The sequence below is a fragment of the Solanum tuberosum genome, unplaced genomic scaffold (genome assembly GCF_000226075.1).
Source record: "Solanum tuberosum cultivar DM 1-3 516 R44 unplaced genomic scaffold, SolTub_3.0 scf00599, whole genome shotgun sequence".
NCBI lineage: Eukaryota > Viridiplantae > Streptophyta > Magnoliopsida > Solanales > Solanaceae > Solanum > Solanum tuberosum.
This window is the reverse complement of record NW_006239515.1, coordinates 59,197-84,814: the sequence shown is the minus strand read 5'-3', so window position 1 is coordinate 84,814 and position 25,618 is coordinate 59,197. Positions and strand designations below refer to the sequence as shown.

At 34.5% G+C, this 25,618-nt stretch overlaps 4 protein-coding genes and 2 non-coding genes across 6 annotated transcripts; 2 read left to right on the top strand and 4 right to left on the bottom strand.

The window, feature by feature from the left end:
- The first annotated feature begins 761 nt into the window (after positions 1 to 761).
- Positions 762 to 4,729, top strand: LOC102593783 (secretory carrier-associated membrane protein 2-like). Its single transcript, XM_006365941.1, has 12 exons — positions 762 to 816; positions 1,777 to 1,830; positions 1,954 to 2,016; positions 2,276 to 2,309; positions 2,429 to 2,551; positions 2,835 to 2,897; positions 3,082 to 3,172; positions 3,268 to 3,313; positions 3,461 to 3,528; positions 3,689 to 3,737; positions 3,883 to 3,948; positions 4,428 to 4,729. The coding sequence occupies exons 1-12, from the start codon at positions 763 to 765 to the stop codon at positions 4,512 to 4,514; spliced, it is 798 nt and encodes a 265-aa protein (XP_006366003.1). The 5' UTR covers position 762; the 3' UTR covers positions 4,515 to 4,729.
- Positions 4,730 to 6,602: 1,873 nt separating this feature from the next.
- Positions 6,603 to 15,477, bottom strand: LOC102593461 (protein root UVB sensitive 6). The gene is made up of 13 exons (XM_006365940.2): positions 14,979 to 15,477; positions 13,863 to 13,961; positions 13,645 to 13,758; positions 12,541 to 12,612; positions 12,255 to 12,365; positions 12,041 to 12,160; positions 9,301 to 9,402; positions 9,112 to 9,184; positions 8,680 to 8,763; positions 8,524 to 8,588; positions 8,296 to 8,397; positions 8,038 to 8,220; positions 6,603 to 7,161 (listed from the first exon to the last, which is right to left on the bottom strand). Exons 1-13 carry the CDS (start codon positions 15,330 to 15,332, stop codon positions 7,096 to 7,098), a joined length of 1,545 nt encoding a protein of 514 aa, XP_006366002.1. The 5' UTR covers positions 15,333 to 15,477; the 3' UTR covers positions 6,603 to 7,095.
- A 2,485-nt stretch (positions 15,478 to 17,962) lies between these two features.
- LOC102593122 (pentatricopeptide repeat-containing protein At1g03540) lies at positions 17,963 to 20,650 on the bottom strand. The gene has a single exon (XM_006365939.2). The coding sequence runs from the start codon at positions 20,535 to 20,537 to the stop codon at positions 18,744 to 18,746; it is 1,794 nt and encodes a 597-aa protein (XP_006366001.1). The 5' UTR covers positions 20,538 to 20,650; the 3' UTR covers positions 17,963 to 18,743.
- A 1,555-nt stretch (positions 20,651 to 22,205) lies between these two features.
- Positions 22,206 to 23,394, bottom strand: LOC102602482 (syntaxin-124-like). The gene is made up of 2 exons (XM_006365969.1): positions 22,866 to 23,394; positions 22,206 to 22,638 (listed from the first exon to the last, which is right to left on the bottom strand). Exons 1-2 carry the CDS (start codon positions 23,366 to 23,368, stop codon positions 22,206 to 22,208), a joined length of 936 nt encoding a protein of 311 aa, XP_006366031.1. The 5' UTR covers positions 23,369 to 23,394.
- Positions 23,395 to 24,344: 950 nt separating this feature from the next.
- On the top strand, positions 24,345 to 24,428 carry TRNAY-GUA (transfer RNA tyrosine (anticodon GUA)). The gene is given in 2 exon segments: positions 24,345 to 24,381; positions 24,393 to 24,428. It is a non-coding gene; the product is annotated as a tRNA-Tyr (tRNA).
- Positions 24,429 to 24,767: 339 nt separating this feature from the next.
- TRNAD-GUC (transfer RNA aspartic acid (anticodon GUC)) lies at positions 24,768 to 24,839 on the bottom strand. The gene has a single exon. It is a non-coding gene; the product is annotated as a tRNA-Asp (tRNA).
- Between the last annotated feature and the right edge of the window lie 779 nt (positions 24,840 to 25,618).

Below are 25,618 nucleotides of genomic sequence, written 5' to 3'. Positions count from 1 at the left end.
TAGAGTGTACACAAACCTTATCACTATCTCACACTACAACAAAACATCTTTTAACGGCAATAAATATACACAATAACAAAAAAGGCTAAAGCCTTTATCAGCATTAGTTAATTGATCCAATGTGGCTAAAGGCTTTAGAGACATTGACAAAAAGTGTTAATTGCAGCTAAAATACATTTTTAGTGCAATTAACCTATTGTCAATAATTAATTACCGCTAAAGATCATTTTTGGTGTAGTATCATAGAGGTAGAGATGTTATTTCTGAAAGACCCTCGACTTAAATACAGTATAATCTCATATACATAAAACAAAAAAAGAAAAAAAAAAGAAGACCTTAGTATTTAGTGAGTCTCACACACCTCAACTAATCAAACTTACCATTAAGGTCCAAAATCTTCAAACTTATATAAATCCCTCCATATTTTTTTCCTGTGAACACCCGCAAATACCTTCTTACATTTTTTCTCATACATAAATTCCCCCAATTAATTCTGCTAAAAAATAGGCAAAAAAATGACCAAATGAATGATAAACAAAAAATACATAACAGAAAATTACAAAGAAAACAACTATTCACTAATGACTCTTAATTTAATTCAATAATAATTGTGCATTGTGTGATCAATGCACATTTTCTACATTCCCAATTAGTGCTACAGATTTTAATTTTAATTTTTTTTTGCATATATTTGTATATTTCTGTTGCATTTTTTGGGTTTGCTTTTGGGAGCATAGAGTTTTTTGATTATTGAAAAAAAAAATGGCCTATAATGATAATCCTTTTGCAGAAGAAGCTAACGTAAATCCGTTTGCGGTACGTCTCTAGTACGATAGATTGGTGCATTGTATCCGTTTTTCGATAGTAGTATCATTTGTCTCGTAGTTGCCTTTGCTATTCCTCGTTTATTTATTGTGTTTCAGTTATCACATTAGTTGGTTATATATGGTTGTTGCCCCCTTTTTGGTATGTTATGTTATGTTTTTCGTTATTATTTTCTATGTCCTCTTTACTTTTGTATTGTTCCGTTAGATACTATGATGTTCTGGAAACAACATGTCTACCTCCTCGAGGTAGTGGTAAGGTGTCCGTACACTCTACCCTCTCCAGACCCCGTTACCCCGTTTTTGAGTAATTTGATACATTGTTGGAAAGTGGTGTTCATGTTGTTAGTGTGGTTTCCATTTTTTTTAGTTGCCTTTTTGTCTTGTTAGAAACGATAAAAAATGCCCATGGAGTTAGAATATTGTTTTTTTTTTTTGAATTATTTTTGTTTGAAAATCTATTGGATACAAGCCCTGGAATGGAAAAAATCTTGGTAGGAAGCGTTTTCCTCTTTAATGAACCTTATACGGCATGAAATTGGATTGGTTAGTGTCCCGGAATGGGTATCTAACACAGCTCGTAAACCCGAAAAGAATTTTTATTTGAAAATTTGTATGTCCAATTTGAACTATACCAATGGATCCTGGCCTTGTAACTGCCCAGAGCAAGAGATTAAGCAAAGGATGATAAAATTTGATATTAAACCATAAAGTCGTTTTTAGGTGAAGAGGAGCTTTTGGAGTAATGGTAAAGTCGTCCCCCTTATGACCTCTAGGTCACTAGTTCGAGCCATGGTATTAGTAATTAATGCTTGTGTCATAGTAGCTAGCCTATATTATACTCCCTTGAGGTGTGTCCTTCCTCGAACCCTGTGTAAACACGGGATGCTTTGTGGATCGGGTTGCCATATATACCTTGCTTATGCATTATTTTACTTACTAAAATGTTCAGAATGGGAGTTCAGCTCGTGGTTCAACAGTCGATATTCCTCTTGATAGTGCAAAGGTGAGACTAGTTAGTTGACAATTTGAACTCTGTATATTTAGCTTACGAATGAACAGAGTAATCGTGTGTTTCATTGCGATACTACGGTTTAATGATCCTTTTTTAACTTGCGTAACTATTCAGGATTTGAAGAAGAAAGAGAAGGAACTACAAGCTAAAGAGGCTGATCTAAAAAGAAGAGAACAGGTAGGCTTGCATAGCACTTTATATGGCTATGTTGCTCGGACTCTTCAAAAATGATTGACATGTGTCGGATTCTCAAAAAGTAGTTCATGTTAGGAGAATCCGACACTGGTGTAACAACATTTTTGGAGAGTCTGGACAACATTCAGTTGCAAATTTGTGATGGGACATATTGATCCGTCACAAAAAAGAAAAGTTTACGAAGGACCATCCATCGGAAACATTTACACTAGTAATTCTCTGTTTTCTTTGTTTCTTATAGGATGTGAGAAGGAGAGAAGAAGCTTTAGCAGGAGGTATATATTTTCTCCATTGTATATTAATATGCTTTTGCGCGCTCTTGAGCTAATAATCAAAGTTTTATTTGACGAAAAATTTGTTCTTTACTTCTGATCTCCCCTTCTTCTTTCGACAGCTGGTGTTGTTATAGAGCATCGTAATTGGCCACCGTTCCTCCCAATCATTCATCATGATATTGCGAATGAAATTCCAATCCATCTACAAAAGATGCAGTATGTTGCATTCACTACATTGTTGGGTACGTTGATTTAATCAGTAATATTCTCAACACGCCCCTTCACATGTTGACTTTGATTCTTTTTTTCATTGAATCAAGCACGTGAAGTTACTTTTTGATAAAACATGGTTGGTGAGACTTGAACTCATGACCTTTGTCTGCTCTGATATCATGTATTTGAATGAAGAGTGACTATAGTCTTAGGAAATTGTTTTGTTAGAATGATTTTCGGAGACGAGCTTTGGTGCTTCTTCGATTGTTGAATCAGACAAGTATCTTTAACTTCAAACTTTGTGAATTGCAGGTTTGGCGGGTTGTATGGTATGGAACGTAATGGCAACCACCTGTGTTTGGATCAAAGGAGGAGGTTGCTGCTAAGCTAAATCTTACAATCATTTTAATCCTTCAGAGTTGATTTCTCAAATGGTCACTCAACTAAAGACGACTTTCTGAGATAGTAATAACTGTTAGTTGAGTGACCATCAGAGAAATCAACTCTAATCCTTCAGTATAAATCAACTATCTAACTTAACCTTTTTGTATCATTATAGACGTTGGCGCTTGGTTTTTCTCTCTTGTCTACTTCTTAGGTATTCCATCAGCCTACTTTTTGTGGTATCGTCCTCTTTATCGTGCGATGAGGTATTATATTGTTGTTGTTGTTATTGTTTTCTTATAATTTTGTAATGTTCTTCTACCTGTCGGTGACTATTTTCTCATATCTATTCTGTTTGCAGGACTGATAGCCTGCTGAATTTTGGGTGGTTTTTCTTTTGTTACGCGGTGAACACACATTCTTCGTCTTTTTCATTTCTTTTTTTGCACTTGATAGGTGCTTATTGAAGTTAGAGTGCTTACTTGTCGGTTTGATGTCAAGTTTGAGTGTCTGTTTATGTATTATGCCTCTTTTTAATTCAATATGTATTGCAGATTCACATTGTATTCTGTGTCTTAGCCACAGCAGCACCTCCATTTGTCTTCAGGCAGCAATCCATGACGTAAGTTGAGTTTCTTGTGTGTGAAACGAGACTAGTTTGAATGTTTTTCTCGTCTTTTTTCTATAATCGTGGTGTCTGAATCAACTTGCCCTTTTCTCTTTTGATCTTTTCTATTTCATATAATATGACTAACTCCTTTTTACATTCTATGGTTCAACAGTGGTTTCATAAATGCAATTAATCTTATCGGCTGGAATTCGATAGTTGGGGTAAGGCTATGTCGGATTTTCATACTGTTAATTCATAAAATCAATCGTCTTCTGAACTTTGCGCGTGTTCAGATGAATGTCAAATCGCGAAAATCAAGAAACTCTAGCCATGTTGTACTAAATTAAACCTTGATTTTACTTGCAGATATTGTTCTTCATTGGTGCTGGACTCTTTGCTCTTGAATCAGTGATCAGCATATGGGTTATTCAGGTTTAGTTTATTTGCCCTGTCATTTCTTCTAGTATCGCTCTTACATACAAGTCGATCCAGGATTTAAACTTGATAGGTTCATCACGTAAAGTTCTTAGTACTGAACACGTTGTAGTTTTGAAATTATGTGTTGGCTAAATCCGTACATAGATAGACACTTAAAGTTGATACCAAATCATTTAGATAGATAGCTTAACTATCCTTGTGAACAAATAGACACACTTCAAATTGGTTGTGTCATGTGTACACACTCGGATCAACGGAAAATTACACTGTTTATACATGGTTAAAAATATATTTTTTATGTATATATAGTAGATGTTGAACCCTATTTGACTTCTTCATGTGTTTACTTCTAGCTCCTCCAAAAAGTTATTTTTCATGTTCAAGTGGTTATTCTTATTTACATACTGGATTTCGTTGAACGCGTAGCATCAAAACCGTCTCTGCTAACACCTTTCATTATCTACAATATGCAGCAAGTGTTCTCATATTTCCGAGGGAGTGGAAAAGCCGCGGAGATGAAGAAAGAGGCTGCAAGATCAACGATTAACGCAGCCATGTGAGAGCGAGAAATTCGTGGAGTTTTGAACTTTTTGTCAAGTGTATTCTTTCATTGTTTCTTCTCACACCTTAGCCTTTTAGATGAGCTTATTTTTTTTTGTTAATGTGACTTCTCAAGTACATACATAGTGGTGTAATGGCCTTTGGCTATACTAGTGTTGTGTTAATTCTTAAAATCTCAAAACTATTTTTCACATAACTAATGTTAATTGGTACATTTTTTCCCCTTCTCATGGAGTTTTTTTTGCATTCTATAGGAACAAAGTTGTATGAATATAGAGAGTTATGAAATCGCTCAATTTTTAGTTTCTACGATGTGTGTGTGTTTGGTGTCAAAGCAACAATGAGAATTGAACTCACATATATACCTCGAAATGAAAAAAATTACTCAAGGTGGTATTATATTAAGTGTTTGTCGTCCCACATCAGTAGAAAATGAGAAGTAGAGAGTTGAGAGGCAGTATAAAAGATGAGGTTTGTGGATAGAGTAAAGCATACCTTTCTCGGCCTTTTGGCTAAGATCAAGTGTAGTATCTGTTCTTATCAGTTTAATATCTGATATGTGGGTCATTGACTCACACGATATTAACTCAATTTTTTAAGGGGGGAGGTCCATCAAAGTAGCTTGCTACTTGGGCCTTCATGCGTCGCCTAGGTTTTGCACTATAGCCCAGGCCTGGCGCACCCCACCAATTCAAGTTAAAATATTTGTGTGAATTAAGCAAATATCTTATAAAAGCAAAATAATCACAAACATATATCCTTTTATATACACATATTGAACTAAATAATTATACTATATATACCCCTTAATTAATTTTGTTTAACTAATACTAAATGAGTATCATATAATGTGTTGATATCATTGAGGTTGATAATTTTGCTCAGTATTATATAATATATATATATTCTTATAGTATCATTGACTAATGAGTAATTTCTGAACAAGAAACATTAATGATACCTTTAGTATTAGTTAAGCGAAATTATCAGTCTTAGTGATACCAATACAATATATGATACTGATTCAATATCAGTTAAGCGAAAATTATTGGGGGGGGGGGGGGGGGGGTATGGGCTGTAATATTTTTTGAAAGAATGGATATTTCTTGAATTATTTTGAATTGGAGTATGAACATGTAATTATTTTGAGAGTTTTATGACCCAGTTATGTATGGGCCGTAATATTTTTTGAAAGAATGGATATTTCTTGAATTATTTTGAATTGGAGTATGAACATGCAATTATTTTGAGAGTTTTATGACTCATTTATGTAGTTTTTCCAATATTTTTTTATTTGGCCTATGAAACTACCTTACAGATTCCCCATATTATTTGGTGTAAATGTCTCCAAGAATGCAACAAGTTCTTTTAGTGTAAAAATTAAGAGTAGAAACAACAAAGAATCACGATATTAAAACAGGAAAACCAGTAGGTATTTGGAGCTAAAGATAAAGGTGTCTTTTATACTTGTGAAAATTCAGCATGTATAGGGTGTGTTCGGTATGAAGAATGTTTTTCTGAAAAATAAGTGAACTTCTTATTTATTTTCTTCTGTTTGACAAATAAGCAAAAAATATTATCCTTAAAGTATTTGTATATAGTCTTAGACTAATCTTATGAGAGGTAGGGTGTGAGGTGGTGGAGATGAGGGCTACGAGGATGGGTTGGAAATGAGGTTTGTTGGGCGTGAGAACACAACCGTGAAATATCACTTGTGAAACATCATCCTTTATTTGGGTTTGGGACCGACAATATTAGCACTCACAAGAGTTAAATGATATCAAGGTTTTTTGCGATTGACACTCGACAAACATCCTCCTTTCCTTTATTTGAGTTTGGGACCGGCAATATTAGCAATCACACAAGTTAAATGATGGAAAAACAAAATTACTGCAGCAAAAAGGTTTACAAATTTACAAAAAAAATAATGAACTAGAGGGTAATAGAATCTTAGTTTAGTTAAAGTGTCTCTAGAATTTCGGTCATAGTCTAGGGTACTGGTGCCTTATCCCTACCAATAATAAAAAGTAACATTTCCCTCATGTTTGCTTGTTCTTCCATGATTGAAAAGCAAAAAGGTAGAGAAGTAAAAAAGGAACACCAGATGGAGATATTACATTACATTAGCAAAAAGAAGTATGAAAAACAGGAAACAGGGGGTAGAAGCGTATCTCAACGGCAGGCGAACCCGCCTCCCCCTATAAAAAAAACAACCTTGTATGCATCAAACTGAAAATTTATATGCAAGAAAGAAGAAAAGACTGGCGGAATAAACAAGTATACTGAAATCTCTTTCGCGGAATGCACTTTCTTGCTTATGCTAATAGCTAGCTGCTGATGTACAGGTAAACCATCGTACTACAAAGTAGAAAGAACATGTAGTGAATTGCATCTCACGGAACATCAGGATAAATATCTGGTAGTTACTTCACATCTCTGACCTCATTTGCCACCGCGTAGCAAATTTCACTAGATGCACAAACGTCTTGCAATGCCCATCAGTGGCACCATGCAAAAAAATTGTGTCAACAAACAATTCTTTTTTAGCTCCTCTGCAACCAACTCCAACAGTTATGTATCTTATGTGGCCATTTCACAAAGCCGAGCTCGGCCAGGATTAAGTAGTGATTCCGACATCACCCAACCCTGCAAGATGTAAAATGATCAATAACCTGCATAACTAAAATAAAAGGAATAGGCTCTTGCAAGTATGCCATAATCAAACTGGCAGAGCAGACAAACAACGAATTCACTATCATCATTCCCACTGCTAATTCCATCAATATTTTGCAATTAGGATTCGTTACATGTATAATTGTGTGTCCATGGTGTTAAAATCACGTTCATCATTAGTGGCAATTAGGATTTGTTACTTATTTTCTAGTGTTAGGTAAAAAATAAAAAATATTGTCCCAAGAGAATTTATATATAATTTAGACAATGACTATGGGGGTGGAGGTGAGGTGTGTGGGGTGGAGGATTTGGGGGAAGGGATATAGGGTCTGAGGGATGTGAGAAAGGGTTTGGAGTTGGGAAGGAGACAATTATCACAGAGTGCCACTTATTGAACTAAATTTTCCGTACTTCCAAGTAGTGAAGTCATTTTTCAAATTTTTTATTTTGAACTTGTTTTCCTAGAGAAAATGTTCTCCTAAACATCTTGACCAACCAAACATAGTAAAATTGGAAAACATTTTCCTCCGTGCAAAACACACCCTATATTCCAGCTCTTATTTCCCAACTCCGTTTTCCTTTCTTACTGAGGAGAGGAGGAACAGGAACTAAAGGACTGAGATTGAAAACTCAAATATTCTGGTTTATTTCACCTTAGCCCTTCCTGATACTTCCTCAGCTTTCTATGTTTTTTTTTCAAGTGTAATTATATGTGATTATAGGTACAAACAGAAGGTTCATCTGCAATTAGAAGTAACAATTCATCTCTATGTTTCAATTTTGTTTAAAAGTTAGAAACTAAAAAGGATATATCGAAATAGTCTAATGAAGTGGCGAATTTCGCTTCACCTGTTCTTTAGCTTTGCTCTTGAAAGGCATATATAAAGCAGAGACCATTTTATAAGATTCTGCAACATGAGCTTGAAGATCAGCAGTTGATAGCAAGGATGCTGAAAGTTCATCTTCATGTTGTTTCCTGGAGGAAGACTGTTTGTTGGTGGATGAACGAATGATGTGCAGAAGCACATGACCCTGTATTTTAAAGTTAATTAGGTATGGTAAATTAAGAGTTCCACATTCATCACATGGGTAAGTCAGATGTCTTACATGAAATGCTGCTTTCAGTACATCATCAGACTTGGCTTGATCTTTGAGCAGCACATATATGTTTTCTTTGGAAGGATTGTATGTCACTATATAATGCTCCTTCTGTTGATCAAGATTGACATGCAATTCATGAGCATGAATATAAGAAAATGGTAGAAGAAATATTTTGCCACATAACAAGCAAGAGATGAAAGTGTGCCTTGACATTCATCCTTCCTAGAAACATACCTCAAAGATGGGCTTGACAGCAAGATATGAGTTTGGATCTTGGAAAGCTTCTTTAAATCTAGGTCCTGCAACCATTTAGTTTAAATCTACAATGAATACATCTGATGAATTTATGATTAGGTGACAAAGGAAACAGTGTATTTTCCTTGTAATTACCAAGAACAATAGGCCTGTGCTGTCTCCATGGAAAATTAAATATGTCTTCCCTTGAATTTCCGTCCTGCAGTGTTGGAACTCTCCCTGAAGAGCAAGTAGCACAATAAGACATCAACTCGGAGGAAAAAGATATATGGCTGTTAATTTATCTTCCCTTTCCTGCTTTGCTTCACTCGTAGTAAGTTTTTCACATTTTTGGATAACTCCACGGGAAATCAAAATGGAGAAGAAAAGGTAAAAGAGGCAACACATAATTTCGCTAGATTTGAGTTAATAAAATGTTGGAATGTCCTATTTTCACCACAAATTTGTACGATGAACCATCCAGTTGTGATGACAGTCAGTTAACAGCAAACAAAATCATGGTATGAAAGGAGGCTCAATCATAACAGAAAAAGAGGAGTTGTGGAGGGAGAGAAGACTGCTCCCAACCTGTCCTTAGGAAAGATTCTACTGCTACTGTGAATCTTGCACGGTTCAGGGTATGCAGCACAACAGATTTCACCTAAGACATACAAAAGCAATAAGACACTTCAGTCAAATGGGAAAAAGAAAAAGGAAAGGAATCAAAAGAGTTTGTTAAGAAGGTGCAGAACTATAAATTAAAGCACACTATTTAACCTCTCGGTAAGAGCTGAAGACATATCCAAATGAGAGGAAGGCAAATGTCTTGACCAAGGATGGATTCCTTTTGGAAATCAAGATACTTAATCCTGTCCCGAGCTTCATAAGAAACAATTCACATAAGTTATTCCAGCTCAAACACATTAGTAATAAGATGCATAATAGAAACAACTAAACAGATAAATTTGAACTCTTATTCAAGTCGAAAATAAGCCCTTCAATTCCCCTGAAAGAAAAAAAGGAAACATTTTGCGGATTGTCAAACTTGTTTTTGTTATTCTTTTGTTTCTCATAATTCTTGCTTCACTCTTGTATATTCTTTTATTTTCATTTTTATCATAGAAAAATCTTACATATTCTCATTACCATAAACTGATATGTTTGGAGAGGAGTGCACCTTATGAACAATAGACCCTTTGAGATGGAAAGATGGTAAAATTGGTGTTTCAATGTGAATAATATTTTAGCTTCTGAATTGTGAAAAATCAAGGCCCAGACGCTGAAATTTATATTGAACACATTGATCGAGAAAGAAGTCTAATATTACAACACAACACACAATATGCCATGTAGTATTGGTATGTTTAAAAGACACATATAAGACGAGTTGAGGTGTCTATCTAGTCATGAGCTAAGTTTGAGTTTCTAACTTACAAATCATGCCCAAGTTTAAGGGGCTATCTAGGAATTTAGCCATTTTGCAATGCCCAAGTATAATCTAATTACAATAGCATAAGTCATCAAAATTCAGCTTGAAATACCTCTATAATAACAAAAAAGATAACAGTAAAACACTGATATTTTATTACTGTAAATATTACTCCCTCCGTTTCACAAAGAGTGACCTGGTTTGACTTGGCACGAAGTTTTAGAAAATAAAGAAGACTTTTGAATCTTGTGGTCCTAAATTAAAGTTATGTCAAATGTACTAAATTGCCCTTCAATCTTGTGGCTTTAAACATGCCACGTGAAAAACTGAAATTAAAATGTTACCAAAAAAGGAAAGAGGTCATTCTTTTTTAAACAGACTAAAAAGGAAAGGAGGTCATTCATTTTTAAATGGAGGGAGTACAATATTTATTTATTTTTGATGACAAGGGAAACCCGCAGCCGCTACCCTTTGGGTGCGGCACAGGGTAAAACCCCCGCTCCTATGCAATAGCTCGCAAACCACATAGGAGAGGTAACCCACACTAGGCAAGCCCGGTGCAACGAGCTCGACCCAGAAGGCAAACCCCTTGCTTTCGCTGGCAAGGGGTTTCGAACTTGAGACCTCCAACATGAAAGTCTCAAGCCCAAACCATTGGCCACCCCGAAGGGTAGAGGGAGTACAATATTATTGTACAAAGTTATACACATCACACATGTAACATGTTTCACTATGTTGATTCGTGTCCTTTAACCAAATACTTCAATTACCACAATAAGGTGGAATGGAAGTACAGTAGCCCGGCAATTAGTGTAAAAAAAGGTACAGCAGCCCAACAAATAGTAAATCATAGTAAAGACCTTCACCATACTTAACATCTCCAAAACTACCTGGTTCAATGATTTCTTTATTTCCGCAATTCTTGAATTAAATATTGATTTGACTCGAACCCAACCCATTTTTAGCTGCGTAAATATGGGTGTATTATGTTATGACCCATTTCCTATTCAACCCTTTTCTAACCCGCCCAAATTTAACCCAATCCACATGTTTGCAACCATTATGTGTAATAATGAGACCAAACTTCACATTGCATCAAATCCAATGTTTCATGAGAGGAACAAACACATAAAAATTGATTGTGATTTTGTCAAAGAAAAGATACCCTCAAGAGACACTGTCACAAAGTTCTAACGGTCAAATGATCAGCTTGCAGATATATTTACCAATTCATTCATCAGTCCCTGAACAAGTTATATATGTAGCAAGCTTGAGGCATATGAAATATATGCACCAGCTTAAGGAAAAGTGATAGGATTAGTATGAATATTAAATATCATTGATATACTAAATAGCTTAATTTACTCTGTTGTAATGATATTGTAATTATGTATTGATTTTCTTTCCTTTCTAGGATTGTAATAATTTAAACTCCAATAGCTTGAGGATTTAATCAGGCAGTGTGTCTCTTCCTTCCCGTCTTTCTCACAAGTGTCACTTTCACCAATAAGCAAGTGAACAATTTCAGTGAAATTCTTTGAAACAATATGAAGATACAACATAACAGTAGATCACAAAGTCAATTTGCAGCTTCCCTACTATGTCAAACTTTACCGGCCCTTTGTTTCAGTTTGTCTTCCACCAAAGCCCTTGGACGGAAAAATTGAGTGAAAAGTTAGTGAGAAACTGAGTAGGTATACGACCCCATCACTTTAAAAACAGCAACAATGGCGATAAAATATAGTGACTACCTCTTCTGCCACGTTTCCCTTTCAAAAGAAGGAAATAATAGAACTGCTACTTCTTGTGGCAATGAACTTGAACCATTAATGCAACATATAGTATATTACACAACTGTGGCCGGACCAGGATAAAATTTGTTTTGAGAAGTGGTCTCAAGAGGCCATGCAATTGAAATCAGAATACTCATATTGCCAATTCAATATACTTGTTAAACATTGGATTTGATGCAATGTGAACTTCGGGATGCTTTGTGCTCGGGGCTACCCTTTTTATGTTAAGATCAAATCAATATCTTCAGCACCAGAAAAAGAGAAAAAGAAGGAAAGAAAGATTAGAAAAGCTTACTAAATCAGCTAGATTTCCAACGCATTCCCCTTTAGCTGTTACATCCCCAATATTTTCCCCTTTAGCAAAGGCCTTATATATAGGAGTACGAGTTGAAGTAGAAGTGACAGCCCCTACATTCTGCAAGCAATTCAAAATAAGCCTTGAGGGATTAGCTAACTATATATATGTCCATGCAACAGGAAAAAATATGGAAAAGAGGACAGTGGAAAACCTTTGCGACATTCGCAGCACAGGCTAAGGGAAGAAAAAACTGCGGCACGACAGCAGTTACCAGTTCAACACCAGCTCCCAACTCCATCAGAAGATCACCCGCAAACCTTAGCTGAAGGGAAACATGATGAAACAAGAATTATAAGGAAAAATGAACTATTTTAACAAAATTACAAGTTAAAGATCAACCCTTACCCATCCCATAGCCCAAACCAAGAAAACAAAATATGAACAGAAAAAGAAAAAAAAAACAAAAGAAAATTTAGAGAGGAAACAATGGTGAATACCTGTTTTAGATCATAATCAAATTTCTTTCCCTGCCGTGCATAAAGCATCTTCCCCACCCGACCAGCACCATCCTGAAAATTGCATATACTCCAGTTTGAATTCTTGGAACATGAAAGGAGCTGTTTCTTAAATCCATTTTGAGCTCATGGAATATCATAAACATGTAACAGTTAAAAAAATGTGCGCATATCTGATTTGGGTTTATTCAACGCTGAGAGAATCAGAAGCAACAGAACAGTCTTAAACTTAGATCTTGACTTCTTTAGATACATGAAGACCCCCCATAATACACACACAGAGAGACACTCAAGCCAGAAGAATTAAAACTAAGTTTTTTTCCTAGTCCGTTGTCTCATCACAATTTTCAAGATGGATTTGATTCAGGTTATGAAGCTTTCCTGGAAAATAATTCCACATGATTGAACGGGTGCACCTGCTTCTGAGTCAGAAAAAATTAAAGAAAGCATCTGCTTTTTGGGTGACAGGGATTCTTGGATAATGTTTCATCTGATATGGTGACCAATGGCAGCAAGAACAACCTAATCTATAGATATTGGAAAAACTTATGGAATTATAAGACCGTAAAAAGGATTAGTGGCTGCTAGGAGAAATTGAAAGAAAACTATTGAATTGTGTGAACCGCCTCATCTAAAAGTAAAGTTTAAACAGATAGAGAAGGGACACATTTATGTATCCAAGTATGCAACACACTGCGGCACGTGTAGGCCTATTGTTTTGGGCCAAGCACGTGACAATATTTTTGTAGATGGGTAATGATAAAGACTCTAACTCAAAACCTTTGTCAGCTCATGTAACATCAAATTGTGTGAACCACCTCATCTAAAAGTTCAAGCTCAAGAAGGAACACATTTGTTCATTTTAAGTTTGTAACAAAAATAATGTGTTATTAGGATCTTTGGGAAAATATTGGACTTTGTTAGCATATAAATAGCTTCAAATAACATGTATCTGATATGTAGACTCAAATGCCAAACTAACAACCTAACTCACAAAACTTAATTCCAACTTTTTGCATAATAATTTCCACATTCTTATATCAAGTCCCATCTCTAGGTAAAATATCAAGAGAGAGCATGCTGTACCTTGAGAATCCAGTTAATGGCTACAGCACCAGGGGTAGTTCTATGTTTGGAGACTCCTACTGAATTTAAGAGTGTTTGCGTCGTGAAAACTCCCATTGCACCACCAAAGAAGTGCTACAAGTGGAAATCAAGAGGTAGTTGGTGAATAACCACAACATGTTATGAAACATTAACCAAAAGAGCAATCAAGACAGAGCATTTATTTTGTAGGTATGTACCTTTAGTGCCCTCCATGTCATATATGGTACATAAGAAGGTGTAACGCTGTCAGGAAAACCTTCTGGAACCACATAGGATCTTATGAATGCCATGAACTCCTGCACCACGTGTACAATAGGAACATTAAGAAAAATACATTTCGAATAGAGAATCCTTGTCTATTAAGATTCATGCGCAATGTCTTACTCTCACACACAATGTCCTACTCAAACGGCCATCTTACAACATACTACTAGGCACTCCTCATAGAGACATACTTTAGTAGCTTATAGAAATTATAAAACAAGAGACAGTGTTCTGATGATTCACACCAGAGAAAACCCTTCCACTTTGCTGAAAATGTGCCTAATGTTGGAATTTCAGTATCCTACACTATATTAACAAGGTGCTGATGAAACAATTTAGAGAATTTCTGCTATAGCAATTTGATTTTTAGCTCACTCGCTAGTTCTCCACTTGATTCCTTAAGGTCAACTGAAAATTCTTTTCAACATATTTCTCCGACTATTTGAATTATTATAGATAAATAGTATATATTCTTCACCAGAAATTTGAAACTACTAGACACATAATATAGTTCTTGGTCATTGATGTGAAAGGCACGATACTGTAATCTTCCTCATTTAAGAATCTTACACAAAGTCTCATTTTCCTTTTTACTTCTGAAAAGATTTAGGGAGCCATGATGAGACAGAGCTGCTTCTATGTTGGTGAATTGGTACACCAGGCACCTGTTATTGTGGATTGTCATACAAAAACAGGCTCTCTGATTGATTAGTCAAGGTCCCGCAAGCTGTCTCAGACACCACCATCATTTTTAAAAATGAGGTAATATTGTTTATGCAACTACTCCCTCCATCTCAAATTGTTCACTTTTTAATCCGTTTCAAAAAAGAATGTCTCTTTCCATTTCCTTGCAACTCTTGAATTTCAACTCTGAACGTTACATGTTTAAAACCACAAGATTAAATTACATTTTCCTACATCCTACACGTCTTTTCGTTTAAGAGTCACAGAATTCAAAAGTCATACTTTCTTAAACTCTATGTCAAAGTGAAAACATTGTTTATACAACTAGTATTAGTAGAGGAAGCAAAACAAACTAACAAACAAACCTCAGCAGGAGCTTGTGGAGAGTGCAAACTAACAGCACGAATCGCATTCTTCTTCTTCTTCAACTTCAATTGTTCAGAACCGACACTCTCATCAGCAAAATACTTCCATCTACGACCATCGATCTCTTCACAACAAAGCAATCTCAAGCTTGAATCAACAAATTCCCGATCTACAACTCCAAAACTAGCATTTTCCGGTGCTGAACCAACCGACGGCACATAAGAAGCAGAAGCAAGATCAGCACTAATACGGAGGGTTTCACGAACAAGTAATTTAGCATCATGAGATGATGCCGCCGTTGCTGTTAGCGTCTGAGAAGAAGAAGAAGAAGTTGGAGGAGGTTTAATCTTCATTGTGATATTTTTGGCTATGGAAGAGAATCTCAAAGAGGAAGATTGAGAAGTTTTATGAAGGAAAATTTGGAGCTTTGGTAATGTCGAAAACGGAGATTAAGAGGAAAAAGTGGTGGGACATGTGGAACACACGAGGGATGAGAGCGTTTATTTTAAGAGGCGTACGTCGTTTGCATTACTCAGCATTTTTTTGGGATAAAGAAGGTGGGACCTCTATGGAGCCGGGATGACAATAGGACGGAGTAGGACTGGTGTAGATTGGGTTTAGTCAATTTGAACCTAACTTGCTCCGTTCAACATAAATTCATTCTATAAACATTAGTTCTGTTGCAGTGGTGAGATTGTTTGAGCCTTAATTAGGAGTCTCGGTTCGATTCTTGGGTATGAAAAAAATCATGTTAGGAGCGATACCCCTAAATGGACCCTGCAGTGCGTGATTCGAATTTAGTCAGAGTTTCAATGTGGGCTTCGGACATCGAGTGAGAAACAAAAAAAAAAACCTAAATTCATTTCGTTTTTCTCATCTATTTTTTTTAAACTTTACTATTCATATACAAATATTTTAAAGTTTTTAAAATGAGGAACTTTAAAAAATAGTATAATTTAGACTTAATTAGAGATTTATATCTACAATTTGTTTAATTGCGATTATAAAATATATATCGAAAATATGATTATAAAATTGAAATCTAGGTTAATACAACAAGTATAATGGATGAACACCATGTAAATCCTGTTATTGTGCAAGCACATAAAAAGAAGGGCAATACATATTGTTACACATGTTATTGTGTAAGCTCATAAAGAAGGGCAATACATATTTTCACCATATGTGTGACATTGAAAATAATCTCAAAGAATTTGTTAATTCTACATTTGTAATGTCACACAAAAACATACTCCGTAAAGCCAAAATTTAGAGAAAGAGATACATCTATTTAATATTTTATATGTATTTTATTCTCATAACTTTTAAGAAAAATTATAATTAATTATAATTTAATAAATATTTTTTTTTTTCAATTGACCGTATAACATTTCTTGTAATATTTTGTAAGAAAATAATAAGCATATATAAATTAATATACGTTATATAATAACACAAATATTTAAATCTCTTTTATTGATTATAGTTTTGAAAACTTTTTCAATAGAATCAATTATTATATAAACTATCAAAATTATTCTAAAAGTGTTTAAAAATAAAATTAAGACTTCACTTCACTAAATATGTCAATTAGGGTATCATTTTTTTCCTTATATAATATTTCATAATATTTTTCAATACAAAACCAATATTATAGTGATGGTTGACAATCTTACAAAGCCAATATTAAAGCATGATTAATTTAAATTGAAATGAATTAGAGAAATTAAGAAATAAAAAGTAACTTTAAATTTAATTGTGTATGATTTTTAATTATAATTACATCAATAATAAAATTTCAAAAAATATGTGCATAATAATTAGTAAGAGATTAACAACAAACTATTAATTTTTTTTAATTACTAATGCCTCTGTTTCTTTTTTTATAACTATTCTAAAACAAGTATTTATAGTATACATAACAACTAAAAATGAACTAGAGAGAAGTAACAATAAATACATAATTTCTTTATATTCTACTTTGCTATTTTGTTTAATCTTGCCTCTTATTGAAATTTGTTTCTTTTTTGTGCATCTTCAATACATTTTCATAACTTAATTTGGGATTTTTTTGGTTCTTTGGAGGCCCTTACTTTTTGGGGCTTTGGGGTTGAGCCGCCCTTGCTCCTGAGTTTGGTTGAATATTACCGGCGGCGCACGAGTTGAGTTAAATTCGAGCGAATCTAAATGAGTCAAGACCTAATCCAACCCAAATTTGTTTGGACCAAAATGAGTTGGATCAAAACGGGTTAAGTAACGGATTAGTAACGTGTCATAACCCAATTCGCTCAATTTTTATCAAAACGGGTTAAGTAACGTGTCATAACCCAACCCGCTCAATTTTTATTAAGTTTTAATAGCTTTATTTATTATTCGGAAAAGGGGAAAAAATGCCCTTAGCCTATTAAAATTGGTTCAAAAATGTCATCCTTCCATCCATTAGTTTTAAAAATTCCCTTAACATTTTTTTAAATTTTCAAATACCGTTTAATTAACAGAAATATGACATAAAATTAACTAAAGAAATCCATATTTCATTTGGTCATAACTTTTTAATCAAATACAAAAGCCTCATCCCACTCAATACCCAAACCCGTTTTCACCGACAATTTTAAGCTTTTCTCTGTTCTTTCTTCTCCATCTGTTCCTTTCTTTATAAAACAACATTCAATTCCAAAAACATCAGTTAATTTGCAGCACTTAACTTGGCCAAAAAACAATTGACCATTTGTTTAGTTAAATTCCATGTCATATTTATGTTAACTTTAGGGTATTTTTGAACTTAAAAAAAACGTTAAGGACATTTTAAAGCCAATAGGTGGAAGTGGAGCATTTTTAAACCATTTCTAATAAGTTGAGGCTACTTTTAACCCTTTACTCTTTATTATTTTATAAGCTTTTAGTACCTAATAAAAATAAATCTTTCTTTTTTATAACTATATATAACATATAAAATCAAAAAAAAAATATCATGACAAAATTTCTCAAAAATCAATTTGGGTTACATATCAACTTAATTTAGCTAACAAATGGGCGGACCAATAACCAACCCAAACCTAAATGAGTTGGGTCGGATTGGACGGGTTGGGTTTGATTTCACCACCTAGCTAATATTGTTAAAAGGCTTGTGTCACTAGAACCCTTTGAGCTATGAAGTTTCTATATCCCCCTTGTTACAAGGGCCTTGTACGCGTTTGTAATGCTAATTGCTAGATACTCTGATAAATAGTTCTCGTACTGCAACTCTGCAAGCTTACCCGGTCAAAGGACCCATACACGAGAGGAATACAAGTTGCATCTCGAAACAAGGGTCACCCATACACGAGAGGAATACAAGTTGCATCTCGAAACAAGGGTCACCCATACACGAGAGGAATACAAGTTGCATCTCGAAACAAGGGTCACCCATACACGAGAGGAATACAAGTTGCATCTCGAAACAAGGGTCACCCATACACGAGAGGAATACAAGTTGCATCTCGAAACAAGGGTCACCCATACACGAGAGGAATACAAGTTGCATCTCGAAACAAGGGTCACCCATACACGAGAGGAATACAAGTTGCATCTCGAAACAAGGGTCACCCATACACGAGAGGAATACAAGTTGCATCTCGAAACAAGGGTCACCCTGACAGGAACAAAATTGATAAATGTGCTATGAGCTATGTATCTGCATTGTCAGCTTGAGCATTTTGCAGGAATGTTTCTTTGTAGAGGTGTCCTGATAGAGCTCTTTACTGAAAAGGCTTGTCAGTACTTGTTTAAATCCAGCTCTTCCCGGTTATCTTATTCACTCTTTTTTCTTGCATCTGTCGCCGAATCTCAAGAGCATCAGCCCACCGGCCTACTGCTCTGTACACATTTGCTAGAAGAACATAACTTAAATGATAATCAGGATTTAGTTCCATCATTTTCTTTGCAATTCGCTCTGCAACAGTAGGATTTGTACTGCTAGTACAAGCACCAAGTAGGGTAGCCCAAAGGGAAGCATCGTTTCTGAATTCCGCACCTAGAATCAAGCTTTCAGCTTCTTCTACCTCTCCAACCCGACCTAGAAGATCAACCATGCAACTATAATGCTCGATATGAGCTTTGATACCATACTCATTAATCATTGAGAGATAATACTTTCGCCCTTCATCAACCATACCGCTATGACTACAAGCAAAAAGAACCGCGATAAAGCTGATATAATCTGGCTTAACCCCTTCGCTAATCATCTCCTCAAATACTGCAATAGCTTCTGCGCCTTTCCCATTCTGAGCAAATCCAGATATCATTGAGTTCCAGGTAACCGAGTTCCTAACATTCATTTGGCGAAATATCACATAGGCATAATTATCAAAGCCACATTTTGCATAGAGATCAACTAGAGCTGATTCCACGATAACATCACTCCAGCCACCTCTCCTCAAATACTGGCAGTGAACTTCCTTCCCTGACTTCAACGCTGCCAACCCTGCACAGGCACGAAGAACAGTCCCAAAGCTGTAAAGATCAACCTCCCCCATCGTCCTAAAGAGCTCAATAACAATGTCAAACTCACCCTTTTGGCAGTAGCCACCCATTAACGCACACCACGAAACAGAATTCCTCTTATCCATTCGGTCAAAAACATGCTGAGACTCATCAACCACCCCGCATTTTGCATACATATCCACTAAACTACTATCGACAACCACATTCCCGCAAAGACCAGCAGTCACAATCTTAGCATGAACCTCTCTACCTTGCCTCGTCCTACCAGAATTACCCAATGCAGTCAGCACACTTCCAAACGTAAACAAATCCGGGGCCAACCCATTCTTCCTATGCATTGTATAAAAGAACCCCAAAGCCTCCTCGTGCAATTCGTTCCTCGTGAGAGCGGAAATAACTGAAGTCCAACAAACAGCATCTGGTTCAGGCAATTCATCAAACAGCTTAAGTGCATCTCCTGATGCATAATTCTTACCATACATATCAATTAACGCACTCACAATCACATTATTCTCTTCAAATCCACGGCTAATCACAACCCCATGAAATCCACTCCCTAATTTCAACTTCCCAATCTCAGAACAAGCTTTAATCACAGCAGACAAAGTGAACCCATTTGGCTCAAAACCTAAATCAATCATTTCCCCATACAATTCCAGTGAAATCTTAGGCTTCCCAATACGAACATACCCCGTTATCATCGAAGACCAAGCAACAACATCCTTATACACCATTCCTTCAAAGAACCTCCGAGTTTCAAGAAATTTTGAACCCAATTTGAAGTAGAGAGCAAGTAAGCTGTTCCCAACGAAACGATCCGTTTCGAGCCCAGTTTTGATGACATGGGTATGGAATTGAACCCCATGATTGAATGAGTGAGATTTAGTACATGTCTGTATCAATGTAGCATATACGATTGGTTTTGAGGAGATTTTTTCTGTGGTTTTGAGAAGCTTTATAGCTTGAGAGAGTAAACCTGACCTGCAAAGATGGATAATTTCTGATTCTTTAGACGGAGGATTTGTGAAGAAAGTAACAGAGCTGTAATGGCGATGAACAAATAATTTCAAGAACATTGACACTATCTGAAGAAGAATTTTTTAAATTTAGCGCTTCTCCGATGGCCTTTTATAAGATTGGTTCGCTCTTAAGAAAGTCAACTTGGTTAATTTCGAAGCTAAATTGCAAAATCTTTTGATCAATGACGAAAATATACATCTTAAAATGTTGATTATCAGAATTCATATGATTTGATTTTTCAAAATCAAAACATCACAATTAAAAATGAATGAAGGAAATATTATTGAATATATGAGATAGCTACAAGATTATCTTTTTTTCATTCAAATCATAAAGAGTTGTGTTTACATATTTTCTCGTGTCCTAATAGAAAGAGAGGAACGAGGACAAAACCTAAAAATCGCTTGACTCTAAGAAAAGGGTCCGACAATCGTACATAATTGAACGAGTTTTTGGCTAAAATCATTCCTTAACTATGACTCAAATCTAATGTACATTTTTATATTATCTAAGTGAGCAAAAAACATTCTTTACTATCCAAAAAATAACAAGAATCATCCTTCATTCTATTTTTTTTAAAAAAAGAAACTCATTGAACCAATAATTTTTATTTTTATTAATTTGGTCATGTCTTAGCCACGACAAGAAGATCAAAGTTACCTAAAAAGAATAAGAATATGGATAGAAAATGAATATTTTATTCTCATAATTTAAATTTTGTGTGTTGTTAGTTTATATGTTTTTGCATCATCAAATAAATTGACTTGCAACAATACATAAGTTTTGAAATATTTATACAGTAGATTCCGATGGTTAGAAAGATTATGTAAAAAATTCATTTTAAAAATATTACGTGCAACTATTTAGAGATTTTCTCTAATAAAATATATATATATATATATATATATATATATATATATATATATATATAGTACGTATATATTATATATACAATGCAATTCACATTTTATACAATATACAGAAATACTGGAAATTTAGTGAAATTATGTAGGCGTTTTGTTGTGGAAATTAAATAATAATTACTTTATATGAAATTTTTGAAGTTGGAGTTGTATTTGGTCATATTTTTTACAAAGAATATTTAGAATTTGAATATATTTTATCTAAAGATGATTTAAACCCTCAATTTCTATAAATTAAAAAAATCACCCAACTTGACTAGCTTAACCATGTGCACATATATTCATTCGACGTGACACATTTTTTTGTTGATGGCGTGAGTTTCTTAAAAAATAGACAGAAGGATGAATCTTGCAACTTTTTGGATAGTGCAAGGATGTTTTTTGTTCACTCATATACACTAGGTTTAGGTCATAGTTGAAGAATGATTTTATCCAAAAACTCTAATTGAACATATATAACTCTCTTTTTTTTTTTTTAATCAAAGAACATATATAATACGATAATAAGTCGATATTGATTTGCATAAAATCTTGTGTACTTCACTGTCTGCAATCAAACAAATGGTATTGTTTGTTAGTGTGTTCTCTAACTACACATTTTTTATACACATTAATTTAAGCATTATAATATATATGTACAAAATGAGGGAACCCATTAACAAGACATAAGTATTTACTTCTATAAGTATAAGTATTGTAACAAAAAAAAAAGGTGAGATGACAATGACTAAAATAAAATAAAAATTCTTACAAGAAAAATATTTTCAAAAGGTCTCTCTTGTGTTTAATTTTGAATATTTTCTACAACCTACTAGTAATTAATGGTGACCAAAGTGGAAAAGTTAGTACAATAATAAGAAGAATGATAAGGAGAATAGCAATGCAAGTACATTTTCTTGAACTTTTTTGCAACTCCCTAGCCTCTGTGAGTTGTTCTGTTCCTCTTCTAACAAATGAACTTGCATGTGCCACATGACTCTCTATATCATTCAATTGTTGTCCTTGTGCTTCTACTAGTGCAGCCATGTCTAGGAAAATTTGGTGTAGTTCAATCAAATTCTTCTCAATTTCCTTCACAGCATCATGTCTTTCTTGAATTTCTGAAATTGTGTCCATAATTTGTCCTCTTCCTTGTTCTTGAATAGCCTTTTGGAGGAACGACTCGCTCTCTCCACTTGATATTAAATTATCTATAAGTTCATCATCTGCATTCTCTCCTGTTACGGTGAAGTACCTGTTGAAGACATAATGAAGTAATCATATTGAGAAATGGATATTGATATGATATCAATATTTATGGACAAAGAGACATTTCTAAATATCGAGTTGAGAAAATATAGATGAATAGACAGGGTGAAAAGAATTAGGTTGTGTCATATCACATTTGTTTTATTGTACCTATTATCTATATTATTATAGTCATAAAAGGAATGAACAAAGGGAAAACCTTTCTAATAGTACCTTCTTGCCACAGTATCCTTGTATTCTGAATTCATCTTCGCTCTCAATGCTTGAAAATCATCCATGAGAACTTTTAGTTTCTTCCCTAAACCACTAACTACGGAAGTCCTTGTTCGATCAGCAGAGGATCCTGGACCACAACCCATGTTCTTCCTATTTGCTACATTTGATCTTTCTAAGCCTTCAAGTTTTCCTTTGATGATCTTGACACGTTTCAAAACAAGTGTCACATCAGAGTCCATTCGAGCCCTAATATCCTTTACTTTTTGTGCACTATGGACGGTTTTGCTCTCTTCATTTGATTCTTGCAATCGTTTATGTAAGTTCTCAACCTCCTTCATATCCTCTTTCACATTCTCTACATCTTCGAAGAACTTAGCAAGATCAATGCTTTCGTTCTGAGAAGGACCGGTGCCCCCAGTCCCTAATTCCAAATCATCCATCTGGATCTGTTGTTTTAGGTCCTGATACTTTTTAAGCGAAGGAGAGAATAAGTCATTCATTTTATCACTACACTTTCAATAATCACCTTTTCTTTTATTTCTTTTCGTAGTAGTTTGAATTACTCTTACTTTTTTCCTCTTGTATATGCCTTCTCTCATCAATCATCGCCGGAGTAGAAAGAGAAGGCAACAAGAGAAATGCCTTCATTAAGAGAAAATAACAAACCAAGCTCATTGTTTGGTGAAGATTTGAAAGTAATATTATTAGAGGTGAACCAGTCACTTGTTAGTAGTAATCAAAATTCCACAAAAACAAATTTGAGGACAGTAGATAATATAGGAAGATTTGTTGTTTTTTGGCCACTTGGTATTACATAAAGAAACTTGCCTCTATTAATTATTTGACCAAATAGGAAATTAAATTACCCTTTTTAACTTGTAGATAAGTGTGGTATTAGTGGTGAAAGCGCAATGCATGATATATAAGTTAGACGCATGTCATGATATTAACATCTCTCTTATATATACAAAATATGGTATTAAGTGAAAATAGTAAGATGTTTATGGAATTCTGTTTGTATATTTTATGTATATTAAAAATAATTTAATTTTAAATTTTTTATTTTAACATCAATGATATGAATCTATGGCATAGTTAAACTAGATCTTCTTTTTTTAAAAAAAAAAAACTTTAATTTCTTTTCCAAATTTTGGGCCTGTCAAACACATATTAACATAGAATGAGATAGAAGGCATATTATACGTTAGAACAAGACTTACTACTTCATTTAACACGAATAACTTCAGATTACTTAAAAGATAACAATTTTGATGTACAAAACATTTCGTGTTCGAATAAAATTTTAAAAAAAGGATCGCATCTAAAGCGATATGATATTGAAAATCTTATAATTTTTTGGTAGTATATTCATGTCAATTTTTCTATTGGGGGAGGGGTCTATTGGTATAATTCTCCTAATAAATTATTGGAAAAAAAAGATTATGTATATTATTATGAGCCAAATCAGAAACAAAACCGACCTTAGCTCAGTTGGTAGAGCGGAGGACTGTAGTTGTTGCTGGAATCCTTAGGTCGCTGGTTCGAATCCGGCAGGTCGGAATTACTTTCTAATTTTTTTTTTACGAAACATTTTATAATCGAGCCGGATTTATATTATAAACCTATCTAGATAGTAAGCGTTTGGGAACACACAATATTAAGCGTCCGGCAGGTCAGAATGTTTTTTAACTTCTTTTACAAAATATTTTATAATCAAACCAGACCAATTTATAATATTAACCTATCTATGTAAGTGTTTGAGAACACGCAATATTAACTTATCTATGTAGTAAGCATTTGAGAACACACAATGTTATCCTATCTATATTCAATAGTAAGGAAAAAAAAGAAGATATATTCCATCAAAATGAAATGTTTACATAAAAAATGTGGAAAACACGCCGCTGCCGGGGATCGAACCCGGGTCACCCGCGTGACAGGCGGGAATACTCACCACTATACTACAACGACTTGTTGTTTTATCGACTACTGGTTTTTTAATTTGTATTTAATTCTTATAAAAATTGGGTGTGCGTTTTTTAAACAAAATTTGTTACTTAGTTATAATTGATTAATACTATTTCCTTTGATTAATTTGAGATATGATTCTAAAAAATATATGCTCACAAGTTGATGATGAAATATCACATATATATGACGTTTTGGATTGACTTTTCTTTATTTGTATCACCGAGATTAGGACCTTTTGCTACCCATGTAATGAGTCAACATCAAAGTGTCAAATAATATCATTGATAAGAGCTCTTGGAGTCATCGACATGTTCCCCCCCCCCCTCCCCTCCCACCTTTGATTTGTTGAGTGAAAATCCTTCCACACGGGACTCTCGAGTCATTATGATTTTGACGAGTTCATCTTTTGAATTATATTAGAAAGCTAACTCAAAATTAACAAAATTGAGCTGCTTGCTAAAGAATTTGGACTTAGTTGATAAAGACATTGAATGGACTAAAATGCTTGAACCCCTTTTGGAACAGTGTTGATAAGGTATCAAGATCGTGATTGATCTTTTCAATTGTGGGTGTTCCGTTAAAGAAACTAAAATGTCACAACTATAGTTTGCAACTTGTCAAAATTTTTAACATATTGTTGTTAGAAATGGATTTTGAACCTAACTCAACCTCAAAAGTTAGCTCTTGAAAAAAAGATTGCTTGAGACCATAATAAAGGTGACCACTCATCCCTTTTTTATTTGACGTGAAACTCTTCAACAATTGACATTTCATATAAT

Coding starts and splice junctions, on each gene's coding strand:
- LOC102593783 (XM_006365941.1), top strand. CDS start 763: ATGGCCTATAATGATAATCCTTTTGCAGAAGAAGCTAACGTAAATCCG. Junction 2,017..2,275: donor ATCTAAAAAGAAGAGAACAG/GTAGGCTTGCAT, acceptor TGTTTCTTATAG/GATGTGAGAAGGAGAGAAGA. Junction 3,173..3,267: donor CCTCTTTATCGTGCGATGAG/GTATTATATTGT, acceptor TTCTGTTTGCAG/GACTGATAGCCTGCTGAATT.
- LOC102593461 (XM_006365940.2), bottom strand. CDS start 15,332: ATGAAGATTAAACCTCCTCCAACTTCTTCTTCTTCTTCTCAGACGCTA. Junction 9,185..9,300: donor TCTTCAGCTCTTACCGAGAG/GTTAAATAGTGT, acceptor TGTATGTCTTAG/GTGAAATCTGTTGTGCTGCA. Junction 8,398..8,523: donor CTGTCAAGCCCATCTTTGAG/GTATGTTTCTAG, acceptor CTTGATCAACAG/AAGGAGCATTATATAGTGAC.
- LOC102593122 (XM_006365939.2), bottom strand. CDS start 20,537: ATGTTCTTGAAATTATTTGTTCATCGCCATTACAGCTCTGTTACTTTC.
- LOC102602482 (XM_006365969.1), bottom strand. CDS start 23,368: ATGAATGACTTATTCTCTCCTTCGCTTAAAAAGTATCAGGACCTAAAA. Junction 22,639..22,865: donor AAGGATACTGTGGCAAGAAG/GTACTATTAGAA, acceptor TGTCTTCAACAG/GTACTTCACCGTAACAGGAG.